Source organism: Passer montanus, unplaced genomic scaffold, assembly GCF_014805655.1.
Source record: "Passer montanus isolate IOZ18808 unplaced genomic scaffold, ASM1480565v1 scaffold30, whole genome shotgun sequence".
Classification (NCBI taxonomy): Eukaryota; Metazoa; Chordata; class Aves; order Passeriformes; family Passeridae; genus Passer; species Passer montanus.
The window spans coordinates 6,138,233-6,164,516 of NW_024367708.1; the positions used below are offsets into that span (position 1 = coordinate 6,138,233).

General features: G+C 35.2%; 1 protein-coding gene across 13 annotated transcripts in view; it reads right to left on the reverse strand.

The window, feature by feature from the left end:
• The window catches only part of MYCBP2 (MYC binding protein 2), a 178,670-nt gene that overhangs the window by 23,805 nt on the left and 128,581 nt on the right, over positions 1-26,284 (reverse strand). For 6 of the 13 annotated variants that reach the window (XM_039714668.1, XM_039714656.1, XM_039714657.1 and 3 more), the window contains 10 exons: positions 25,550-25,624; positions 23,400-23,624; positions 22,360-22,492; positions 19,559-19,684; positions 16,095-16,256; positions 4,948-6,591; positions 3,898-4,067; positions 2,911-3,155; positions 2,047-2,214; positions 218-375 (listed from right to left, as the gene is read on the reverse strand). In XM_039714668.1, coding sequence (XP_039570602.1) covers positions 218-375; positions 2,047-2,214; positions 2,911-3,155; positions 3,898-4,067; positions 4,948-6,591; positions 16,095-16,256; positions 19,559-19,684; positions 22,360-22,492; positions 23,400-23,624; positions 25,550-25,624 — 3,106 coding nt within the window. The remainder of the gene's footprint in view (positions 1-217; positions 376-2,046; positions 2,215-2,910; positions 3,156-3,897; positions 4,068-4,947; positions 6,592-16,094; positions 16,257-19,558; positions 19,685-22,359; positions 22,493-23,399; positions 23,625-25,549; positions 25,625-26,284) is intronic. The other 7 variants (XM_039714667.1, XM_039714658.1, XM_039714660.1 and 4 more) reach the window with 6 other exon arrangements.

Sequence of the window (26,284 nt, forward strand, 5' to 3'; positions counted from 1 at the left end):
AGAAAATACCACCATCACTTTTAAATCAGGCACAGAAGATTCACCACAAATTTTAGAATTACAGTAAATCCTAATCCACCTAATGTTTACTATTATTTTGTTTTATAATTAAAACGTCACTACATGTATTTATAAAAAATATATTTGTTTACAATTTCCAAGAAGAACTGCAAATCCTTCAATCATTTTTCCTTGCTTCCGATGTCTGTGCTCTTACCTGCATCTCCACTGTTGACTCGTCTCCTGGGGATTGCTTTTACACGTGCTGGCAAAATTGAATGCTGTTTGTCATATTCTGATGCAACAACTGAATATGATCTTTGAAAGACTGTGCGCTTTGCAAGATCTGTATCTGTGATTGGGCTGGTTTCCAAACTACAAAGAAATCAGTGAAGTAATACACTCATTAACAAATACATACAGTATATCTGAATTATACACCAATAATTAATAAGGATACATGCATTTCATAATCACAATGTTACTACTGCATGAAACTTTGTCTTATGTACCTAAGAACTGTTTAAATGCTGGAAAAGAAGGAGCACATATTAGAATTACACATGGTGAAAAAGCATGCAAGTGCTTTATAAACAAATGTAATGACGAACATGATGAGTTCCAAGAATTAGGTATTTCTTTGAGAGAAATAGAAACATTCAGATCATGCCTAATTTGAAGTTTCAGACCAAACTTCTCCTGAAAATGCATGTGAAAACATCTATGAAGTGAATTTTTAATACGCAAGCCAACTGAAATTTAGAACTTTATGTGAAGTAATAGTTTCTAACATCATTAGCCTTAAAGTCAAATTTGAATTGCTACGGCTATACCTCTGACATGTTTTACTCCTTACCTTCAATGGACTTCTTACAGTCTGCAGAAGGACTCCCAGCTTATGCTGTCCCTATAGGCCTCAGGAGACCATGGTGTCCACAGTTTTAATAAAGGAATATACCAATACGATGCACTCTTAAGGAGTTTTGTTAGAAAAGTTCTATTTCTGAAAAGACTACATTATAGATTGTAGTATTCCAATAAACTGTTTGTGCAGTCAGTATGAAATACAACAAATTGAAATAAAAACAGATTAAAAGCAAATTTTCTCTTCATTACATCCTCACTATAACATGAGGAATCACTGACACCTGAGAACACTGAGCATCTAAGTAGATTCTGGACTATTATGAAGAGTAAGAGCCATTTTTTCCCTGGTGCAACAAAAATTTTTATACCTGCTTGAATTCGAACACAGTAAACGTAACATGACAAGAAAGTGGCTTAACCTGACAGAAACCATCTAGCACTCTTGGTCCTAGACAGCATTGTCATTTCTTTGGTGACATTTTTATGTCCCACAGAACAAAGCAGCAACATCTGCTTTGAAAAATGTAAGGTAATGAAATTTCCTCCTGGTCAAACTTCCCTTCAGAATGAAATCCTGAAATGAGAACAACAGCTGCTTCCTTTCAAAAAGCCCATTAATCTGCAATCAATCAGCTGTGGTAAAGAATGGATATAGAGTAAAAAAACCTGCTACATTTTCAAAGAGTTTGCAACAGTTACACTCCTTGGATTACTGATCTTTAGATCACTTCATCTGTTCTGCAGATACTAGAAAATTTTTCTTTATGGGGAAATAAGCAGGCCTGAAGCAGAGGCTATGGATAAATTTCCCTGTATGCTAAGAGTCTTTATCAACTGAACAAATTCTTTTTGATATTTGGGTTGTAAACCCAGGATCTTTCTAGAGAAGTAACTGAAGTACAGTAAAAAGTTTCAGTTCTGATTTGTATATTCCTTGCATACTTACATATTCAAATATATTTCACTGCTAACAGTTGAAAATACACCTGATATGCTATGATTCACTGAAAATTTCCTAACTACAGCTTCATATACTTTTGGCTTTTATGCTGCCATTTCAGAGACTGATCTGATACTTTAGCTTCTTAACTGCAGCAATGTTTTCTGAGTTTTTTTTTAATTTGTGTTATGAAACTGCTTTAACATTTGTATGTAGCACCTAGAATTACAGGAAAGTACCTTGGGGGCATAGATTTCATGTTACTCTCTGGCTCTTCGAAGACATTCGGGCTCGCGTCAGGAGTGACGGAGATGTACGGTGCAGGTACTGAAGTTGAACGCAAGTATCTCATCTCATCCTGGAACAGGTTGTCATCCTGGTACCCAACAAAATTTTCATGGTGATGCCTAAACCAAATGAGATTTTTAAATGAGGATTAAAGATTAAAACCTGCTGAAACACACACGCGCACACAAAAGTTGTTTTGCCAATACACCCCGTCAGCCAATGCTAGTCATGTACTCTTCACCTATTAATGCTTTTAAGCTGGTTGTGGCTTTGAACTATTCATGGAATATACAGTGGCATTCTCAACCAACAGGTAGTGGGGATCATCCTTTTCTACCTTTTAGTATTTTCATAAGGTATTTCCAGAACGTATTTTAGGTCCAAAAGTCTACCTAACATACATGAGACATTACAGTGACATTTACTTAGAATTACCAAGAAAGCAAAAGTCTTCTGATTTCCTTTTCACTCCTTTTAACTATGAAGAGAAAAAAAGTAGCATATATGTCTGCTACTAACCCACTAAATTAAACTCTTTGGGAAATTCTGAATTCTTTGGACAGAAACTGAACTATTATAAAATATTTAGAATCTGAAAGCTACTTAGGTAAAATTTGACTCTAGGAGAAAATACAATCTAAAAGATTGAACCAGATCATGGATCAAAACAGACAGAAGAAAAAAACATGAAGAATTAGGAAAATATGTATTTTTCTACGTAAGTTTTTCTACGTAGTTTAGTTTACACACAATTTTTATCCAATGATCTACAAATGAGTGCTAGAATCAATATTCAATACACGTCTTTTAATTACCTTGCTAATGTCTGTAGATAGAGACATGGCATCTTAATGGGAAAGTCTTCAGAAATTCCTTCCTTGAGACTGGGAAGTTGAGATTGGAATGCTTTTGCAGGGTTATAGCAGAGGATACTGGGCTCAGCAGCACTACTCAGTGATAGTAAATACAGTGCATTGGCTTTAATCACTTGATGAGCTTCCATAGTTGGCAAGGCACGAGGTGTCTTAACTTGCATTGGTTTTCTCCTAGATTGTTTAATCTAGATCATTTAAATAAGGCATAATTAAATTCACCACAGGAAAATCTGAGAACCTAACTCATAATACAGCTACTTAGTTCTACCTGTTGTAAAATGCCTCCTATGACAGAACACACTTCTATTACTTTCCTACCTTTGCAAACATTTAATAGTTTGATAGTTCTGACATTTCCCTCAAGATTAATTTTGTGTGCAAAAAGTTTCAAAAAGTTTAGCTTAAAAATAAAGTTAAATTAGCATAATTAACATCAACATATTTGCATACTTTGAGCAAGATTTTGAAATTAGTCCTTGAAGACCACTACAAGAAAAACACTTTTTGTACTATTCCCATTAAAAACTCCTCTAGTGGCATCTTGTATGCAAAGATCTGGATTATCAGAATCATTTAAAAAACTACAAACATGGAGTTAAAACAGCACTCATTTTAGCAAACAAATGAAACCATTCAAAATTAAATAAACTGACAGATACTTAACAAAATTATTACATTCAATCCTGTCACTACACTGGGATAAAAAATATAATTACTGTACAAATTTGAGCACACTATCATCTGAAGGGAAGAAAACCTGTCAGAAGCCAGCGAAGTTTCTATTTTATTATCTTAAACCTAACAATGAGGCTAGGACAATATTCCTGAATTATGCAATTCCAAATTTCTTAAACTAGCCCTTCTTTTCAGGGTGTGAAAGCAGCACTATTAAGTAGATAGAAAGTTAAACACATGAGCTGGAAATACCTTCTCTCTTGCTGCTGCTTGCTTTTCACGGAGATACTTTTCTCGGCATCGATCGCACACCAAATACCACGTGCTCCCTCCAATGCCGCCATCACCACAATTCCCAGCCCATCCTCCACAGAAGTGCCCAATGCTGTTGTAACCTTGGCCACCTGCATAGCGGCCACAGCCTGCATGGGGGAAAGGTGACAACAACTGATTTCAAAAGCAGGATTCTTATTCTATTACTCATTGCTGTAAAAGAGGGATGAAGAGGGGAGAAAGGAAGATGCTTGTCTTTTCCTGGCCTAATTTTCTACTTTTCTCTACATCTGAATTGGTTACTAAACAAAGGTCTTGTCTGTGTGTCCCACCAGTGTAGAAAGAATACAAACGCACTGCAGTTTTCAAGTTTTATAAAGAACTTGTCCAAAGCATGAACAGCTCCCTATTCAGACAGCTAAGTTATGGTTAAGGTCAGTATTATAAGTTAGCCAACAATATCTGTAATTTAGCAAGCACAAAAATCTTGCCTCCTAGCTAACAAAGCTGAAGAGGGAATGGAGGGTATTCTTTTTGTGATCAGAGTTTCTCAGAAAGATTCAGGACTTTAACTTTGCACACACAGACCAACGAGTACGGCAAAAATATTAAGTCACTGACACCCAGTACTGACACAGCAGACAGAAGTTTCCTACTCTTGACAGCAGACCAGAAACAGAAAACTTATGCCAATTGTAGAAACTCTAACTGACCAATCTAATTTTTTATTTAAATTTTCTCAGCAGTTTCAAATCCTAAAGTGTAAAACATGGCATGTTCCTGAAGAGCTACTGTAAAGTCAGAGCATTATTTTGACATTGCTTCAAACAATTTAAAAACTTTAGATCCCTAGCTACTTAAAATTACACACAAATATGTGAAAATAATCTGTATGCAAGTGTAACTTTAAATTTAGTGTATATAACAGAAAGGATAGCCTGACACATTCTCCTAACAGCAACTAACTCCAAAATGTGTGTGAAATATACTTTATGGATGGACATGGGAATTAAAAATACGGAGTCTTACCTGGATGAGCTTGTCTCATGTGGTAAGTCACTGGATATGGATGGGATTCTCCACACAACTCACAGATGGTATCTTTTTCAGGTCCTCCCACTGCAAGCTGGGCCATCTCACCAAAAAGATTTCCCCTTGGCCTAGCCTCAACCTTTTCTTTTTTCTTTTTCTCTTTTTTGGCTTTCTTGTTATCTTTGTCACTTTCTTTCTTCTTTAACACTGCACAAGAACCAGGACTTGGAAAGATCATGTTTTGGGAAGCTGCTTTAATAGTTGCTAAAGAAATGTCTTCCCAGAAAGCTACTAAGTGCTGCAGTGTTAATGGAAGAGGAGACTTAGATTTCATTGTGTGATGACTGGATGTTTCAAAGGAGGTAGTTTCAGTTTTTCCATCCTCACACTTTTCATGCAGAGGTGGTTCTTTTAACATTGAGAGGACTTTGTTTTTATTGATGCTACCCATTTTAGATATATCTGGTCCATGAGGTGAGATGTTAAACATGTTGAGAGCAGATGATATTTCCAATGAATGTCTATTTTTCAACTTGGTTTCTTTTTCCTCTGCAGGTTGTTGAGTAAGGCTGCTCCGTATGGGTGCATGCTCTTTGGACAGTTCTGGATTAAACTTCAAAAAAGATGAGCATGCCATGGCATCATGAACTATTCCTTCATGCCAAAGAAATGCAGCAAATACGGCTCGAGCACATTCTGCAACAGAAGGTGACATTGCTTGCTTGGCAGGCTCTATGGGCTTTGATCCATCTCCTTTGAAAAGGAAGCTGGATTTTTCCTTTTTAGGTCTTGTGTGCCTGCCAGCACATTTACGGCTCACTTTTGGAGATGATCTCATGTCTTGCTCATCTTTCAGTGGTGCTTTTCCAATGCTGAAATGAACTTTATTAGAACCATCATCCAGACTTCTGAATTCGGTGTTGTCTTCACAGGTGGTATCTGTAATGCTGTCAGTCTTTAAAGTACTTGAAGTACAGACTTCAACTACCTCACTGTGAAGATTTTCTTGTACGACGTGAGGGGAAGGAGCTCTATTTTCAGTTTCTGGTGCAGGTTTTCCATCTTTTGTAGTAATTTTTGGTTTGGGTGAAGTGGATCTCCCCCTTAAGGGTTCTGTCAGTGGCACTTTCTTTTTGCGAAGGGTGTCTGGATCTAATGTATAAGAATCTGATTTGGAGCGTTCTCGAGGAGGATCAAGCTTTGTTTTTACAGGGGATGGAGCTTTCTGAGGTAGAGTTTTGTCATTGGGTGATGAGGATCGTGGAGAACTAGCACCAGATCTAATGCCTGTAAGCGTCTTTGTCTTTGGAGAAGATGACCTAGTTCCTGGCCCTGGAGATTCAGCTCTCAGACCAGGAGTTGTTCTTCCATCAGTTTTTAGTGTTTGCAAAGTGTTATGATTTGGTGACAAAGACCTGCTGTGCGAGTCTGAGCGCAACTTTGCGGCGTCTGATTTCAGCATCAGGCACTCACTGGCTGATAAGCCATCGGTACTTCTGGGCTTCTTCTGCTCGGCAGCAGCTCGGTTCATACGCACGTCAAGCTTGGGTGACCTGCAGTCAGCTCTGTGTTTTGATGCCATGTCTGATTTTCCTGCTGGAGAAATCGGTCTAGCAGCTCCTGTGAAATTCATTCGGTCACCTGTATAATGTTTCATAATTGAATTGTTAAAGGCTGACAGTGACACCCTTAATGGCACAAAACAAAGACTGAAGACCTGAACACAAGATAAATATCAAACACATGCTTCTGTTCACATCAAAATGAAAGGAAACATGAAGGGATCTTTTTCCCCTTAGAATACTTTTGATACATTTCTCTTCCCAAAGATACACAGAAACAAGTGTTAGGAAGTTTTTACAGAGAAAACACTACTGTGGAGGTATCAAAAGGCACAGTTCACTCTTTCTACGAAACACTAGTAGAGGAAGCACAATTTACATCCTTAAGTGAAATTTTAGGAGTTAACTAAGTTTACCACAGTTGCAACAGAAACCAGGGACCATATTATCTCCATGTGTGACAGGCTGACTGCAACAGCAGACTTGCACAGAGATCAAATGCATTGCCATATTTATTTTCTTCAATGCTCAAAAGCCAGGAATTGTAGGAAGTAAATATTGTTAGTAAAGCAAATTGGGCAAGAGGCTTGAAAATATGCTCAAACTCACTCAAATGGATAATCTATGGAATTTACTTTTTCAAGTCCAAAATCTACCCCATGTTCTGCTACCAAAACACTAAAACCCCCTCCAAAACAACAAAGCCACTTTTTTCAACCACTAAGTTAAATGGCCAACTCTGGTCAATAATGTCCTCCTACTTTGATGCACTCATTTATTGTTCCTATGCACACTGACTTTGCACATACATTAATCTACAGAGCTATAAGACTACAAGAGCTGTAAGAACTACAGGTAGCTTAGTACAAGTACATACAACACAAGTGTATGTAAAAAGCAGCTTATTAAGGCAATCTGTTCCTGATTCACCTCTGTGAACCAAGTCTCTCTCGTAGAATTGTATTTTGAAAATTAATCCAAGCAATATGGAAATTACCGGCAAGCAATGCAGCAGTTAATACAGGTGTCTCTCCACAAATCCTTACTGAAAAATCTTGAATGCAGAGTTAAATCCTTTTGATTTGAATGGGATTTCATTAGTCAAACAAGAGTAGTGTTTCCCTAGTAACCCTGCAGAATTAGGACACAGAACTTGGGAATACTATACTTTTATAGATACTAAAAGGTTATTTGCATTTGCCTGGGCATATTTTTGGGAAAGCAACTATTTGTTAAAAAATAAAGTTTCAATTAATCAGAGAATAGTCACAAATTTAAGCCCTGATTTCTAATGGGAACAGGGTAGACAATCACTTTTTATCTAGTACCTTCAGTATTAGAAGATGTGAAATCAGTGTCTATTTTCTTATGTATTATGGGATCTGAAGTAACTTCATGCAGTTCTCAATCACTAACCCTTACCCCTACCCTAGAAAATATATAGATGCAATCTTTTCTAACTAATATCTCTCCTAATATAAAAAACAACCAAGAAAAATTTAGAGCAAAAGTTAGCAACCAAGATGCTTCCTCAGGTTACAAAAAAAATATTTACTTGCTATTTCCATATTTAAATACCTTACAGTAAAATTAACAACGACAGGAAAAAAGTGAAGGTAATTAATTATATTGCAATAGTCAACAAGCCTGAAAGTTAGAATATTTTTCTGCTTTCCCAAGACATGGCTAAGGTTCATACTTTTCTGAGCAGAGAAGAAATATTGTGTCTATATTCAAGAATAATACATCAAATGAAAGCAATAGAATATAACAAGAATATAGCAAGTATTTATCATCCTAATCAATTTCGAGAGTCTATTCTGTCTTGATTTTTACAAGTTCTAGAATTGTTTTTCACTTGGAAGGGTGAAGTTGGAATAGAAAGGCAAGAAATAACATAGTAAATTGTGGTTTATAAAATGACTGTTCTTGCTAAAAGAAAAAAAAAGTTTTGAAAATATCAGTCCAAGCATTTCAACCATACCAGCTTAATTATTCACCAGTTTTACTCATGAGCTATTTTGAGATGCTTATTTTGTGACAAATTCTGAAATGCAAATTGGAACTACTTTTATACACATTTTTCCCAGTCTGGCAGATGAGAAAATACTTTTGATTCAAAGTTTTGGAGAATGCCTCAGTAAAGAGAAAAGAAAGTGAAAAGATGACAGTCATTTTAGAGGACATATAACACTTCAAGTCATTCAGCAAATGGATGCATAAAGTACATGCATGATTAGCAAATACCAATGAGGAAAACATTCCAGAACAAAACTGCTTATGAAAGGTATAGCCTAAAAATGGCTTCCAACAATGAAAGTATCTTGTTTTTTAAAAAAACCCAACGTTCTGGATTTGCACATACAGAGATAAATAACCCTAACTAGCATTCACGAGTATCAGCAAAAAAAAAGAAAGATTTCCCAGAGGAAAAACTGCATAAAACAGCAAGCTGCTCTGTCTGTATAAAAAAAAAATCCCATATTTTACTTCCTGTTTCCTCTTATATACTTCTTTTGCCTATTGTTTGAAACCAGCTGTAATTAGACTAACAGTCACTTTCCATTTTACAAAGCAGAGACAGCTAGATTGTGTATCATGGAGTTGCTGCAGCTCAGGAAGGCAACAGTGAATGATTACATCAGATGAGCTCCCAGAACATATGTTTTCAAAACATTATTTTCTTACATGAATGCAATGAAAATGAATGGAAGGAGAAAGAAAAACAAACCCAAAACATTTTGTAGGTAAACAATCTGAATAACCTTGCTATGTTGGCATGCATACCCACCCTTCAGTTTGTGAGAGAGAGATGAGATAGCAGAGGCAGGCCCAGCTACATCACTAGTTTTGTAAATACGCTCACGAGAAGCAAGGCAGCAGGATGGAGTTTCTACAGTGGAAAACAGTTGCACAGAAGCAGCACAGATTCAATGCAAAAGCAGCAAAGATAAAAACAAGCATTTCAAATGATATGCATCTTCTTTGTTACATATTCTGAATTCAGTGCTTAGATTCATACATTAGTTTTCAGTGACAGACAGTAGTTTGTAGTGGATCAGCTTCCTTGATCTAAAAATGCTGCAATTTCAATCTTAGATTTTAGATTCCTACATTAGTTTTCAGTGACAGACAGTAGCTTGTAGCAGAATGCAGTGGATCAGCTTCCTTGATCTAAAAATGCTGCAATTTCAATCTTAGATTCAAGGAATCTAAAAATGTAATATATGAGGGCTAGCCAATGAGATTTATAGTTTATTATAAAAACCAGCAGTGACTACTTTTGAACTGCACCTAGGTTTGAGATGTAAACATTTAATCTGTAAATTCAGAAATTAATTATTTAGAACTTCAATATGGCCTTCCATATGATCAAAGAATGAAAAAAAATACATTAAACACACCAAAACTCTGTTTTCAAAAGTGATTGCTTCTCAATAATGTAATGTTTTGAAAAACTTTACTTAAGTAATGCAAAGTTCCTCAATACAAGAAACATAACTAGCAGTAGATGAATGTCTACCAAACAGTACACAGATGAAAAAAAGCTGTATCAGCTCTTAAAAATAATTTTGATTTAAGAAAAATTCTGATGTAATCCAAGATAATTTCAGTAGAGTGTACTGATACCAAATCTGTTAGAAGTATAACTCTACAAAAACGAAACTTAGAGAGAAATAATAGGGACTTTTCGTTTCAGTCTATAATTAAATTTTTCTATTTTTTCTGGTTTTAATTTTAAGTCTTACTCCTTCATCTGGAGAAAAATAAAAGTAAAATTCTTACTGACTGAATTGTAAAGAGAATGTGTATGTTAGAAGATACTGTTTTAGATACACCCTTTTTGTACAAATGGAGTAAGGTAGTTGTATTGAAAATAGATTATTTCCTACACTGTTTAAGACATGTTTTTGTTCTGGTAATATATTTACTAACTTGTACACTTAACCAGCCTGCTACCTTATGCAATGAGTTATGGTTCTAGAAACTCAACAATGTGTTTTGTATTTAAAGTGTTCATATATTTAAAGTAAGAATTTCATTCTTTAAAAAAAGAAACTAATCCTTAATTTCTCAACACTCTATTATCACAGATTTAACACCAGTATTACCTACTTTTGATATCTACAAATGATTTGGAGAGATCCAGTAACAAGTATATAGCTTCTGAGTAACAGGATGTCACTCTGTCAATTTTTAAAGGTAAAAGGCAGACAAACATTAGGAGCACAAAACAGCAGCAACAGCAAACCTAAAAAGATTGATTTGATACACCAGCACCCCACTCTACAAATACTGAAAGGAAAATCTTTAAAAATCCACTTTCATAAATGCACATTTATACTTCATTCTTTCACTCTGTCTCTGACAACACTTGCATTTTACAATATTGTAATCTAGTGTTGACTTGATGTACTATTACTACACAATCCTTCCAAGGGGACTGTGGGCCCAGCAGTATGACAATCTATGTATACCCAGGATAACTGGACAGCCTCAGGGACCAACATTTTGATCAGGATTCCCTCTTCCTGAAACATCCTCAAAGACTACAAAGACCTGAAATACAAGACAGGCAAGGCTGTCTCATGAGCCATTCAATGTGACAGTGTGCCTTTAGTCAGGCTCTTTCCTTCAATGTGGAAATAGTTCCAGCTTGAAAAGCTACCCAATATGGAGACATAAGAGGCAATTCAATTTCTATGGCAGGATGCAATCTTTTATAAGCTCTGCCTACTTCCTCTGAGGAAACCTAGGAAGCAAGACATACCACTACTGGTTCATGTAAGTCTTTTTTAAACAAACTCTGTAACAATGACATAACATCACTGGAAAATGGAGTTAACTTCAAGTTTCTTCTGAAATGCCACTGCTTTTCTGCATCATGCTAAAGGAAAGCACTGACCTGCCTTTGCTGTGTTGCCTAAGCAATGGATACCTCTTAAAAACAACGTACTCTTCTTTTACTGACATGGAAACTACACTACATCTGTTAGCTGAATTTCCTCAAGCACTTCAATCAACGTATCTTTCTTCACCTCCTAAAAATGCCAAATGTTGTAGTAACAGCAGGACTAGGACTTCTTTAGAAATTATTTTTCCATGAATACAAGAATGCACTGAAGTAAAAAAAAAAACTGTATTTAGTATGGTAAAAGTAGGGGTATGAGTGGAATGAATGAAAGCAAAAGCTGAAATATGGTATAAAGAGAAAAATATTAGCAATATTCTATACCAATGGTGGGGTTTGGAACACTAACACTTGAGCTCCTGTGCTGGAAAGGTAGATAAAAAAAGAATTCTATACTTTTATAATTTGTAACTACAACTTTTGAAGATGTTGTATGAGGAGATTAGTTCTAAAAAAACATGTGACGCAATTTGTACTCTTTCGCCAACCGTTACCATACCAGCCCTCCGAGGATGGGTTTGGATCGACCTGGCCAAATATATGTTTCATATGTTCCCTTGTCTGTAGAACATGAAAAGCTTAGGTTATGAGACCATTTAATCTAGCTCAAATTTTCAGGAATGATGCCTTGGCAATATGTAGCATATGAAAAAATAATTAGACCAGTTGTCATTGGTTTAACTGATGATTAAATCACACACAGAAGAGATCACCATGCCTGGTTGAGAAGATTCTCTCCCTTTATTTTACTGAAATACTACCAAGAAGCACATCTTATGTGCTCCATATGCGTGCTGGTCTTTTGTGCCCTCTCTACAGTTTTAGAAAATGCAGACAGAAAAACTGTGGTTCTAAAAGCAATTTCACCAGCACCTAGATGGAAAGGAACAAAACCAAAAAGAAACTGATTGCACAATACTGAAAGGACGTATTGAGGAACTCCTGACAAGAATGGCAGGAGTTGATGATGGATGGTTGGACTGCAACTCTGCAACACAAACTGGAAAGGAAGCAGCCTGACAGACACTGTATTGAACAGCAGCCCAGCACTGCAGCTTCTGCTGGACAGGAAGCAGTACCTCAAGCAAGCTGCCAGGGCTGCACTGGAAGAAGGTTAAAATATCAGAAGTCATAGGAGTCCAAAGCTTTTTAGCCCAGAAATTCATTCCTCATTTGCAGTATCAACGCAGGTGTGAGGAAACATGGCAAAAAGGTCTAACACTGTTGACTGCAAAGTCTCACACTTCCCTCCTTAACTCCAGAGCTCAACAGCCAATCATCAAATTTTGGTAACTGATGCTGGGCAGCATGCCAAGATCCTGTTACCCACACTTGCCACATCTAGGGAGATTTATGACCTAGCACATTGCTGAAGGTTGGGAAACAAGATCTTCCATGATCCCCTATGCTTCCACATTTCTCCTACATTCAGAACTCAAACAGAAATTTGAGTCTTCTATGCTTTTAACCAAGTTCATTGACAAATAAATCAAGCAACCAGTAATAATCTTGTGGGTATAAGAATTTGCAGTCAGAAGCAAATCTGTTACTGATGATCTTCCAAACTTCTCAGAAGCAAGCATAAGCAGGCTGCAGCAATTACAGCCTGTTTTGGTCAAATATCCAAGGAAGAAACATACATAAGCTTGCGATCTCAATGGAAAAAAATTCTTGCTAAGGCTCCAAGTCAATACAGATTTCCCTGTACTCCAAGGTAGGTTTTGACAGCTCTTCTACCTTTTCTGCCCTTTTAGTTGCGCACAAGACTGACAAAGAATTAAAATAAATGGCAAGAGTACCTTAATTTTGTTAATCCCTGTGAAAAAGAAAACAATCTCTTGTATAATATGTCTGAAAATTAGCAAAGGAATTAAGCAGACAGAACAATCAGCCCTTCACAAATTTCTAGCAAGTAAGACAAAACCGAATAACAGTTTCTCTTTTGTTTTTTCTAATATTCCTTCTGCAACAAATTCTTTGATATAACACAGAGTGCTGCTGTAACTCATTTATGATGTGAAAGGAGTAACAGAGACACTTTTTATTTCTTCAAGCATCATATCTCAGGAGACAACTGTCCTAAACTGTAATATTTCTGAAAAAAAACCAAAAAAACAAAAAAACAAACAAACAAAAAAACCAAAAAAAACAAACCAACAAAAAAAACCAAAAAACAAACTAGACACTGTGTTGGAGGATAAAAGGTTGTCACAAATCCTTTCTTTCTTTCTTAAGTGAAAGATGAATTTGCAAACCAAACCTCAGGGACAGAAAAATCTGCTGAAAAACCAGCCACCTTGTACAAACACTTCTAAGGAAAACTATAATCAGTCACCAGCACAAAGTATGTTTAGATAATATCAAGATTTTTCTTCCTATTATAAAAATCTAAATTAAGGAAATAATTCTAGAGGGCATTCAGCAGGATCCTAGCTTTCCTCAGAATTATGCCAAACCAAATTTCTCCCCAAGAGTAGAGATATCTGAGGAAGAACAGAAAATGTAAACAGTAGACTGATCTATTTAGGCTGACTTGCAGTCAGGATTGGCATTTAGTATATAACATCTGCAGACAGGGAAATCTAGGCTGGCACAACTTTTTTCAACTATTAGACTATCATTAGTCCATTTAATGAAACAGTATATTGACTATAAACATTCATTTTAATTTTAAAATCTAACTTTACTGCAGGAAGCACTTAAGGATGGAGCACATAATTGGAAACTAAAACTAAGCATGTCTAGGGCAAAAATTCAATTGACTTGATGTGGACTCTTAAGATATGTTGTTTAGTCGATTTGACTTTTAATTACATGTTTGGTAACAGGAGGCTATGAAGTGATTTAGAAGTAATTAATTAAAATTGTATACTTAAAATGAGTTTTTGTTACACTTCTATAACTGCATAAAACTATTAAGTGAACAAGTATATTGATACAGTCTTACAGGCATCCCTGACTATATGCTGAATTTGGATGAACTTGCAAATGGAGGATGAACAGATTTGCAAAAGACTACGGAAATTTAAAGAAGAAATCTCCCATATTATTCTTAAATTTTGTGAAAACAAAAATGTTAGTATTTCTCTCCTTTAAGAATAATTTACATTATCTGCATAAAATCTGACACTGGATAATAAACTGTTTAAAAAAAAAAGCCTTTGTATCAAATCATAGTCAGTGACCAGTACACCAGGTCAGGTTGACAATTTCTTCCCTTCTGGAAGGGCGAATCACCAAACTGGTTGAGACCTTCTACTAAGCTAAGATCCCAAATCAGACACCAGTTCAAAAAAATTTTCTAGTTTCATCATTTTTTTTTATTTGGTAGACCACCAGTGTTCCTCCCCTACCTGACAAACAACAGGCTTCCATTTGATTTGGATCCTTATTAAAACACAAAACATGGATTCACCTTACTGAACACAGTTTATCTACACATCTTGGACAGAGAAATCCATTAAGCAAGATCTTGTTGGGCAATCAAAAATGGTGCTTTTGTTTTCATACAATATAGGTCTAAATGCTAAAGGACATATAATCTGAAATTTGAAATAAGACAATTAGGGTTATTTTTGATGTACAGCTGAGTAACTGATTTTACCTTGTTGAACAATAGGAAAAAAAACCGAAAAGTGATAGGAAAGAATAAATATTTGACAAATTCTCAGTGAGGGTGTGCTGATGTCACTGGCAGTCAGCTGTTTTATCTGAGTTTGGAATATTCTGCTGGAATGGTGTAAGCATTAGGAGGTTGGTCTAAGTCCAGCAGAACTACACAAGATCACAGTCAAAAGACTTCTGACAATCCTCATAAAAGCGAATTAGAAACCTTAATCTAGCTCTCACATGAAAGACTTCACTGTCACGTCAATAAGCTGAGCTGGAGAGATGCAGGACTGCATATACACAGACATTGAACTGACTGCCAGGGTCAACAAGGAAGTCCTAAGGCACCTCAGAGAGACAGTTTGTGGGAGACAGGGATAAAGGAGTATGCCTGTGACCTGTGCTGTAACTGTTCTGCATGTAAGAGAGAATTTAGTGCAGTATCAGCTATCCATCATGAATGCTGAGCTTTTAATTTTCATTAATCAAAACAGCTGCCTGTCCTCCCATCAGTAATCAGGTTAGCTGGTATTCACCTCAACAAGCAAACTTTCATTACCATGCCAACCCTCTGAGCACCCCACAGAAATTATTTCTTATGAGTAGCGCCAAGTTATTCCCACTGTCCAGCTGCATCGCTAAAGTTAGAAGCAATGACAAAAATTGAAATTTGGGAAGTAAAAAAAGTTAATACCTATGTACTTACTGCAGTAAATTACTGATGTTAAAAGAATTATCAACATTTTGTACTATATGAAATATTTACCTTATTTATAAACCAGAATTGCATAAAATATTGGAAATGCACTTTCATGACTTGTCTATGGTGAAAAACACATACAAACCCAAAACACTGTCAATATAAAAATTAAAGTTGAACAAGTATACTTCTTTGGGAGCATTACCTCACATGCTTCTCAATCATGAAAAACTTAAAAAAAAAAAAAAACAAAACCAGAAAGGTGCACTGTGGGATGATTAGTAACTGGTAAGCAACTGAGAACAGCAATGTCAAAGCTGCAGAAATGGACTGATGAGGCAGGTAAGGCTGACAAACTTACTCTGAAGCTGTGGCTGAGGCTGCTGGAAGGAAAGGGGCTGTCCGAACACAAATGGACTGTGGACAAGGGAAGAGGGAGGTTTTGCAGCTTGATCAAAGATGGAAGGAGCTGGGAGATTTGGCCGTGACTGAATGGAATTCAGTATGGCACTCAGTTGGTCACCTGTAGTGGGCAAAACAGTCAAAACTACAACCTGTTACCTGTCATTCTCCAGAAAGGCAGAGTAAAATGGTGCTCAAAGTTTAAATGATGATAATAAAGCTCATAAGTCTCGTTTAGCCACATACAACTCTGGTTGTGGCTAAACATAAAAATCCCACTCCATGCATGGCAATAAAATTACTGGTTTTTAAGGCTCATGGATATTTTACTGCAGTTATTTTAAACATTTCAAAATAGAGATTTATATTTGCCTTGCTTAAAAATGAAGAGCAGCCAAAGAAAAAACCAGAAATCCCTAGCATTTACAGTAATACACACATGCAACAGTACATGCAGAAAAAACATTAGAAAAACTGATGAGAAGGGAAAGCTAACATGTAATTAGGCTTTGGCAAATGTATTTCTGTGCCAATGCTTTGGTAAATATTTGCTCATTTTTGCCAATATTTTTAAAACTATTCTGTTGGTTTTGGAGGTCAGATTGAAGGTAATTTTAAAAATCCATGAGTACCACTTAAGAACTGGAACTGGTTTTCTGAAGAATTACCTACATTTGCTGTGAGGCAAATGAAGGCCTTCAACAAAACTAGCATTTTAAAATCACGAGTTTTAATTTCTGAATGTCAATTTTCAAAAAACTCTATGTGAGCATTAGAAATACATGACACCTCAGTAAGAAGGCTACACCATGTTGTAACTCGAAGTATACTTAGTAATATGAGGTAGGAAACACCTGAGATTCTCTCATATTCTTGATTGGAACCAGACAAATCCTAACAATGCCACTTTATTCTGAAAATTCCTATGACTTTGACAGCATTGTAGAAAACCTAGTAAAGAATTTTAGCAGCTAACACAGAATTTAGATTTTTGCATTATTATCAAATATCTTTTTAAGGAATTGAGAAAGACCAGTAGATGTATCAAACCCAGTACTACCTAAGAACTTCTAAGTTGAATTTATTTTCTTGATATTTTGGGTTAAAAAGTAAGAAGACAAAAATACCAGAAAATTGCTGGAATGTCCTTCTAAAAAAAATCATCTACAGGAATCAATGAATCAATTTTATTTCACTGCTTTGGAAGTAGCATACCTAAAAACTACTTTCAGCAGCTATCATTCCTACCTTAAAAAAACTCAGAAGTGATTGAACAATCGGGTCTAGGGTGGGGTTTGGACCTAGGTGATCTCTAAGGTCCCTTCCAACCCCAGCCATTCTATGATTTACATGTCTGACAAACTATTATTCTTAAATGTAACATGCCTAATTCCTAAAATGAGTAATTATTTTAAAGGGAAGAATATCTGAGAAGAAGTTGAAAGTCATCTGTCCACAACAATCAAATATGGAGGTAGGTAGGGCCAATCATGTCAAATATTAAAAACTTGCCTGTAACACAGAAAGCTGGAAGAGAGAAGACAGCTAAATCAAACAGATTCTTTGGGAAGTCAAGTCATCTTTCTTGCAGGTAATATTGTAAACCTAAATTAACAGTTTTACAGTAGGAAACCCTATTACCTACTGTAGAACTACATACATATTATGGTGATCTTTAGATTTGATCAGTTATTTTGAAACACGCTTAGATGGGACTGAATTTTTATCAAAACCAGGGCATTCGTATAGAAGTACTTTTAACAAACAAGCCCCTCCAAAAGAACTGCTTCCTTCGGAAATTCCCCTAAGAGATTGTTCCTGTGCCTTCCATTTCTAATTTTTCACAAAACTCAGAGCTTCTTAGACCTGAGAATACAGAAAGACTGCATACAAAGTAATGGTACAGCTGAAGAATTCTATTTTTGGGAAAGTAAGACCATTATTCTTTCAATAAAGCTGCCAACAACTCTCCACTCTTGGGCAATTCAGAAGGAAATACAGTACACAGACTGCATGAAGTCATGTAGCTGAGCTGCTCATTCACACTAAATGTCACAACTTGAGGGTATTTTGAGAAAATAATGCATACAAAATAGTATGGAATGCAATGCCAGGAGTAGCTTCCAAATGTTTTGTAACTATATTATCCCAAAGAAACACCTTTCAACTGCTTCAGATGTAGTAAAGAGAATCACAATGTCTTCAGAAATCAGGATGCCTGATTCTTCTGAACACAGAAGAAAAAACATGTTGTCTTAATACGTTTTTGCAGATGAAACAACAGATAATATTTCTGCACTATTACACAACTGACATTGAGAGACAAGCTGTAATACTGCCTCACATCTTGGATACTTCCACTTTTGTGATTCCACCACTACTCTGCAATGAGTATGGATGAACTGGGAAAAGAAGGTTTAAAAGGCTCTATAAAACAAAAGGAAAATGCTTCAACTTATCCAGCCTTTGTCCAAAAAAGAGGGTGTCCTATAACAATGCATAGACAAGTATGAACCACTCTCTACACAGCAAACCACTGTGAAATGTTGTGACATTAACAGAATAGACTATTTAGGAATAATTATTTTCCTAATCTTCTCTCCTTTAAAATAAGTTTTAAGTTATTTTATTCAGGGTACCATGAAGAAATATATGCTGGTGCTAAAAAAAACATAGCACACCTTAGGCCCCTATTTGTAGTGGCATAGACAATAGCAGTGTAAGAATAATAGAGCTCCATGTTTCAGGAATGTTTCTCAAGAACCTCATGGAAAAAGTCCCTTCTGTATTATTAAATCTGCTAGAACTAACAAAGAAATGAACAGAAGTCATGCAGATTGGGTTTATTTTTATGGCTTTTACATATGTGTTTAGATCTTTCCAACAAAACAAACCATGAATAAGAAAAACAATTATTTTATATCAGTAAAAAAAAAATAGAATTTATTTATTTCCCAGCAGTTCTAACTGGTATCCATGTGATTGAAAGGTAACTTCAGTCTTATAACTTCTTTTTTTATTTTCACAACAAATTTTAAATGGATGTTTTATCTTGTCAACCCACTAAAGGCACTTAAAAATTGTCAAGTCAGATGACAAATGTTTCTGGACTTTTAAAAACATGTGCTTTCTAAATCAAATAGTTTTCTAATCTTGTTTTACATGTATTTTTCATTTCAGCATCTCAGTTTTGTGCCTACCACTGCAGAAATCCAAAACTAACGTCCAAATCTTTGTTAATCCTTTTCATACAGAATACTTAGACTGAGTGAAACTAAAGCAGAGAAAAAAGCAGTTTTTTCTCTTCAAAATAACAATTTGCAATTCATTATACTATTGTTTTGGAGAAGACCTGTGGTGCCTCAAAAAGCAGAAAATTACTAATAAAATAAAGCTATTAAAAATATGAGTGTAAAAACATACCTTTGTTATTTCCAAGGCCATAATCAAACCCTTGTCCATTACTACAGCTTGTCCCCTTACTGAAAGCTTGTATTGAAAAAGGACTTGGGGGAGGAGTCTGCACATTTTGATCTAGAAGGACTTGCTCTGTAAAAAAACCACATCACTTCAAAGTTAGACCTGAGTAATGGATTTACACTAGAAAGATGAGTTACAAAGCAAAAGGGAGATATTTATTTTCACTGATAGCACTCTTCCTCTCGACTAAATTTTCTTCAAAAAAGCTCATATCTGCTCTTCAAAACTTAGGCTCTAAAAATATTAAGACAGAGGACTTAATACTATGTAGACTGTTTTTTGTTTGACTGAGTTGTTGCCAGCTATGCTATTATTTAACACCTTTTTTTTCCAGAAACATTATTGAGCAGTGCTTATACTTTGGACAGCAATTGTTAAAATCCCTTTGACAAAGCAAGGCGGAGAAAGGATGGTTTTCAGAGGGACAAACTCAGAGCCAATAAACATTTAATTGCGGCTACCCCCGATAGTTCATGGAACACAAGAAATTTTTTCCTGACAGATTTATTTGTATCTGTAAATGAGTACTATAATTTTACTTTCTGCATGACACTAAAGCAACCTCCAACCCAAAGGAGTACTTAATAATATTCAAAACTGCAGCAGAATTAAAACAAATGAGACAGAATCCACTTGACTATTCAGATTTACAGAGAAATTACTGACTTAATGTGGTCAAAAATACCATTCCAACTGACAATATATATGAAAGCATTCAAAAGAAATATCCCGAATGCAGGTTTAAAAGCTTGAGCTGGCATCTTGAATTTTTTTTTCTTGCCAGTGTACTAAAATTAATATGGATAAAATAAAAAAACCCACAACTCTTTAAAAAGCAATTTTTAAAAAATTGCATTTCACGACAAAAGCATTTTGGAGTACACACTCTACATAACTTACTCAAGTTAAAAACAAATTTTGAGAGAAAGCTGGAAATTTAAAGTAAGTTTATAAAACAAAGGATCTAGAATTTTTTCAATCAGAGCTACTCTAGATCTTGCTGTAGTACTTTACTGGATACCTGGCTACAGACCTAGCTATTCAGACTTCTGCCGTGTCTCTGACAGAAACCCTACGCATTACGGGAATTTAATTATAATTTTATTAAATAATGAAAATATGAATGTAATGTGAAAGATGGTGTTATTCATGGATAAAAAAATGGACATTTGCAAATCTAGCTAGAGCTCCTGCAGATTCTTATTATTTTCCTTTACCAAAAGCATTGAAACTGATGATAAATTATTGTGAAATAATTTCATTGCAAATAAGAACAATCAGTTTAAGCTAACTTTCAAATATGGCGTAAGTGCATGAAATTTTACATGGCACTGAGGTGGACTAGGAACCTAGAACAGGTTGAAAAATCTCAGTAATTGCACTGATAACTGCTTAAACTGCTTTAGCTGGATGCACAGGAGACATCCATCTTCACCCTACCTGTAAAGAGAGACTCATCTAGAAAAGATTAACAACTGGTATATTGAGGTGCGGGATTCGTATCAGGAAGTTTCTAAGATGGTATTTCTATGAGCTGTATTGCAGAAATGCCACTACAGAGTTTTGTCCTCAAAGGCTGGAGCTTGCATTTCTGTTTTTCTGTGAGAGCAATTCTATATTCCAAGATGTCCTTCAGTAATAGTGCCTAACCATTAAGAATTTGAAGACACATCTTCAAACAAGGGTTCTGTTTAAAGTCTTCCTGATTTGTGATTCTTTCTTAGAACACATATATACTTCGAGAAATTTAAGACAACATAAAATGATAGGTCAAATACTGAAGATGACAAGACTACTTAAAAATGCAAAATACTGTCAAGTTATTTAAATGTATTTCTCAAAATAAGCACTCTGCAACAGAAATTTTTGCACACTGATTAATGTATTAATTTCAGATAAATTATTTTCTAATGGAAAAGCAAACAACCCTGTATAAAAATAGAAAATAATGAATTTATCAACCCTATTATTGAATACGTGTACTTTCAAAAATAAGGCACTGTTCCAATTCACAATTATTCAGTTTATGGAATCTACTTGGGCTCTTCGAGCATCTCAGAACTTGGTATTATCAGACATCACTAAAATTAGAAAAGCTATAACTTTTACAGGAGAGTTTGAACTTATTATGTAAACATTTATATATTTAATGAAAAACTCTTGGCTATTTCCTTTCTTTGCAGAAGGTTTTACACCCGAAAGTCAAGTTGCAACAGTCTACAGAAAATACTTATGTTTTAGCAAGGAATTGCTTTGTTCTAATACAGTAATATGATGATAATTGTTAGAGTATCTATGTGTGAAATCAATTTCAGCACCAAATGTCAAAACCAGAAAAATGGCAAAGAGTCTGTTAAAATGAACAAATAAGAGGTTGACAGTAAATGTGACCTAAAAATACAAGCAGAATATTACTGCTGAAGCCAAAGCTTTTCATAAAGACACATTTTGGAAAACAGATGCATAAAAATTAACCCCAGAGCTAAAAGAAAAAAGATCGTTAAAATTATTGTCCAAAACTGGTAAAGAAGAAATAATATGGAAATATTTTGACTGTTTTTAAAAAAATCATTTAAAGAATGTTTATAAACACTTTTAAGTCTTACCGTGCAACATAACTCAAATGAAAATACACAAGGTAATGTTGTACCCGCTCAAAACCCAGTACTTCTTTATTTCTCCTGTTTAGATTGCTTATTTTTTAAAAAGTTAATTTAAAAAAATAAAAGAAAACAACCACTTGCCATCTTCATGTCGAAGGTACTGGTTTCCACCTCTGTCTCTAGCTAATGACCATGCCTCGCCTTCATCACTTTCACAGAACTCTACCATGCTGTTCTTATCCATTTGCACCCACGTACCTTCTGAATTAGTCACCTGATGCACACACATAAAAAAGCAGAATTTATTGACTTCTCAAATAATTCAGTAGTATGATTCAGCAACTATTTATAGTATCTGGAAAATACATTAAATTTCAATCTATTACAAAGTAAATGTTAAAAAAAAAAGTTTCTTAAATTAAGGCCACAGGCTGAGGCAGACTGAAGTACCAAACCTATTTATGGCATATTCACATTTAGGAATAATTCCAAAAATTTTAGACCTATTTATGTTCAGAAGAAGCAAAAACACCAACACCACAACTTCAGAAAACTTCAGAAAATTCACATAAGCCTAAATAAAAACTTGAGGGAAATAGTCAACAAGATATACTTTCTAATCGATGGTGGCAACAGGAGATAATAACAAGATATACATGAAAGGTTTTTGTAAGTATTAATTTTGTTCCTGATATTATATTTAGGAAATAGCATGACACACTTCATCCTTAAGCCCTTCTTAACCATAAAACACCACAACTGGACAGCCCAGAACAATAACAATAGTTCAGCAACTAAACAAATTAATACAATCAGTAAAGAGAAACAGCAATTTGTTAAATGGTTAAGTCCTAGGAAAACATTTTATAATGAAACAGATTTCTTTCAAAGAATAGAACAAAAGTAGATCAAGAAACACAATTTTGTAAGGAATACTGTAACAGAAATACATAAGCAAGCACAGGTAACTGCAGTGCAATTTTAACACTATTCCAATCAATGCAAAAAGGCAAGAGACATGACTGCATTAGTACTGCTAACATAAACCAAGTTCAAAGGCCAGTATTTAGCATGAGGAGGGGAAAAGCAAACCTGGAGAGAAGCAGATTCTTTTGCTGTGGTTACTACTGTTATATACTGGTATCTATGAAGACATGAACTGAAGCTACAAGGATCCATACCTCGCCCACTGCCTTGACTTTGTTTCCCAGAACTAACATTCCAATTGGGATACCTCTAAGGTTAGGGCAGCTTCTGATGTTGTGACCTGATGGGCCAGTCTTCACTACCTTGTACACTCCAGGTCCACCTCGAAGGAATGGCATGTCTTGTTCTTGCATCACTGCTTCCTGTGGGCAGTGTGAATTTAGGTCTTTGAAAAAATCATCAGCATTAGACCTAGATTCCTGAGAAATTAAAAAAAGGCAAAACAGAAGAGAATAAAACCTATTAATACCACCTTTAAACTACTGAGATAAGAAATACTTCTGTGAAGACTACAAGAGGTAAATTTCAAAGTTAAAGGAGATCCTAGTCACCATGCTAATTTTAGTGTGCAGTGCTGAACAACTACTAAACTGCATATTACTTGAATTACTCCTGAAATTACTCTTCAGGCAAAAGTGGTATAAAGGTAACCATTTATATAAAAATAATAGTTCATATCTAACATCAGATATAAATTACTTAATGTAACTGCTTTCACTAAACCTTCATCCTTGCTGGCATTTCTCAGGATACACACTCATTCCTCTAGCTATATTTGTGACATTTTCTTGAAGTCTGGGGCTATGGAAAGGGAATTCAATATTATTCCATATTATTTGCTAATGAAATATATATCCAAACCTGAAGTAATAAACACTTTGAATTTCTTACCAAAAAAAGGGGTAGTTACTAAAATAAGAGAAAAATTAGCATAAATTGTTGAGCCAGCAACAGCTTAACTGAAAGGCTTTTGTACAAAAAAACATGAGAATGGGAGTAACAAATGTGCATTTATTTCAGAAGAATGCAAGTAAGAAGCAGGAGCAAGTTGCATTATACTTAAAGTCACAGGTAACTTTAAAGGAACATATGAAAGTTACAAACTACATAATGTCCTGCTGGATGAATCCAGTGGTTCACCTCATTCAGTCTTCTGTGTTCAGCAACAGAGGATGCTTTTTAGAAGCAGCATAAAAACCTTTACTAGTGGTCTGTCCCTTATATACCAATAGCATTTAAAATCTTTTTATTATGAATGTTACAGGGTATACCCTATTTTCTTTACTGTCTATTTATCAATCTGATTTCTTGAAATTTAATTTCTTCTGAATATGCTGATATTTTCTGCCTTGACAATCTCACACAAAAATAACTTCCAGGAGTTCACTTCCTGTTGTGAAGAAGAATACTTTTTTGGTCAGATTTAAAGCAAACTTCTGGTTACATTATTTACTTTTAAATGAATGCAAATTTCCTCTGATCTCTTTAATTATCATGTTTTCAGCTTTTTTTCGTATGGAAGCCTGTGCACTGTGTCCAGACTAACACAGCAGTTTGTTTCAAGACTTTATAGAGAAATGATTCTATTATGTAAATATATCACTTACAATGCAAGTTAATGCAAACTGAGGTAAACTGGTTTGAGGGGGAAAAAAAGTTTAAACATAGTTTAGATCTTGACATACTAAAGTCTGCTATTCCGGGGAAAAAGAACCAGTGGACAAACAAGTTTTAAAATCTCTAAACCAAAATGTACTTCACATTATTGTCTTCATTACAAAGTTTGTTAAAAAAATCCATCTCAAAACATTACAGAACTGATATTCAGACACACACCTCTAGAGTCAATTTAAACAGCTTAACTGTACATAACATGTCATGTTTCTAGAATTCAATAATAAAAAAAAAACATTAAGAATCTGCAGGGTATTTATTAAATATCTGTGTGGTGGCTTTACTCATACAAATATCATCTTATTAGATGCTGCAACTTTATGTAGGGCCTTCCAGCAACAGAAAAAAAAAGTCCAAGTAAATTCTGCTCTAAGGAAGAATGAAAGGCTTTGTTACGTTACTAGGCCATCTCTCCGAATTTTTAATTTGGTTTGTTAAAAAAGGAGAGTGCTACTCATGAATTAATAAAAATTCAATAATCTGCCCCTGTATTTTTTTCTCATTTTAGAAGAAAGAGACACAGATACAGCACTGAATGCAAACCTGATATTTCCTATAAAAATAAGTCACAGTAAAACAGACTTCAAAGAATATTTAGCATAAAGTTGAGTCATAAGGTGCATTCTGAAAACACAAGACACAGTGTGACTGTTCCTGTAATTTAACTCACCTTAGGGGGTAAAGCTTTGGAAGTCCATGAAAAAAAGTCCAAATCCCTTACTCCTTGGCTAGCATTAAAGACATTCTGAGCAACAAAGTTTGAAAAAAAGAGACATATATCAACAAAGAAATGGGAACAAAGAAATATTGGAGGAAGAAGCTCAAGGTACTACAATGCAAACTTTCTCATCAATTAAATTTACTGGTAGAATGTTTTGCAAAACGGGAAAGTTTTTGTTTTCCTGATCAAGTCACCTGAGTCCACTGCTCACCATGGCAAATCATCCATTACACAGAAACAGTTTAGTATGTCAAAAGCTCAAAATGGATGTAGTGTGTCATGCCATTTACTGAAATTAAGAGCCAGACATCTCTTACAAAGCTTGAGACTTCAGACACAGAAAAATCTCATATTTCTGTTACAAAGAAATGGTAGCTGGTCCCATCACAAACCAGTTTTCTAGCGAGATGGTCTCCTGTTCTGAAAGATGATTTCAACCAGTGCAGGACAAGTGCACACAGAATTTTAGTCACCCAGTCAGAACCAAAGAGATGCAGAAGGGCTAAGCTCTCTGTTGCTGAAAGGATTTCACTTGCACAGAATGATTTCACCAGTTTGCACATCAAAATTGTACTTTTTACTGGAGCCAAAAATTTCAGTGCTACATGGAGAACGATTGCTAAGATTCCATTAGTTGTAAAACATACAATGCATTAACTAGTTTGTTATGAATAATTGTAACCC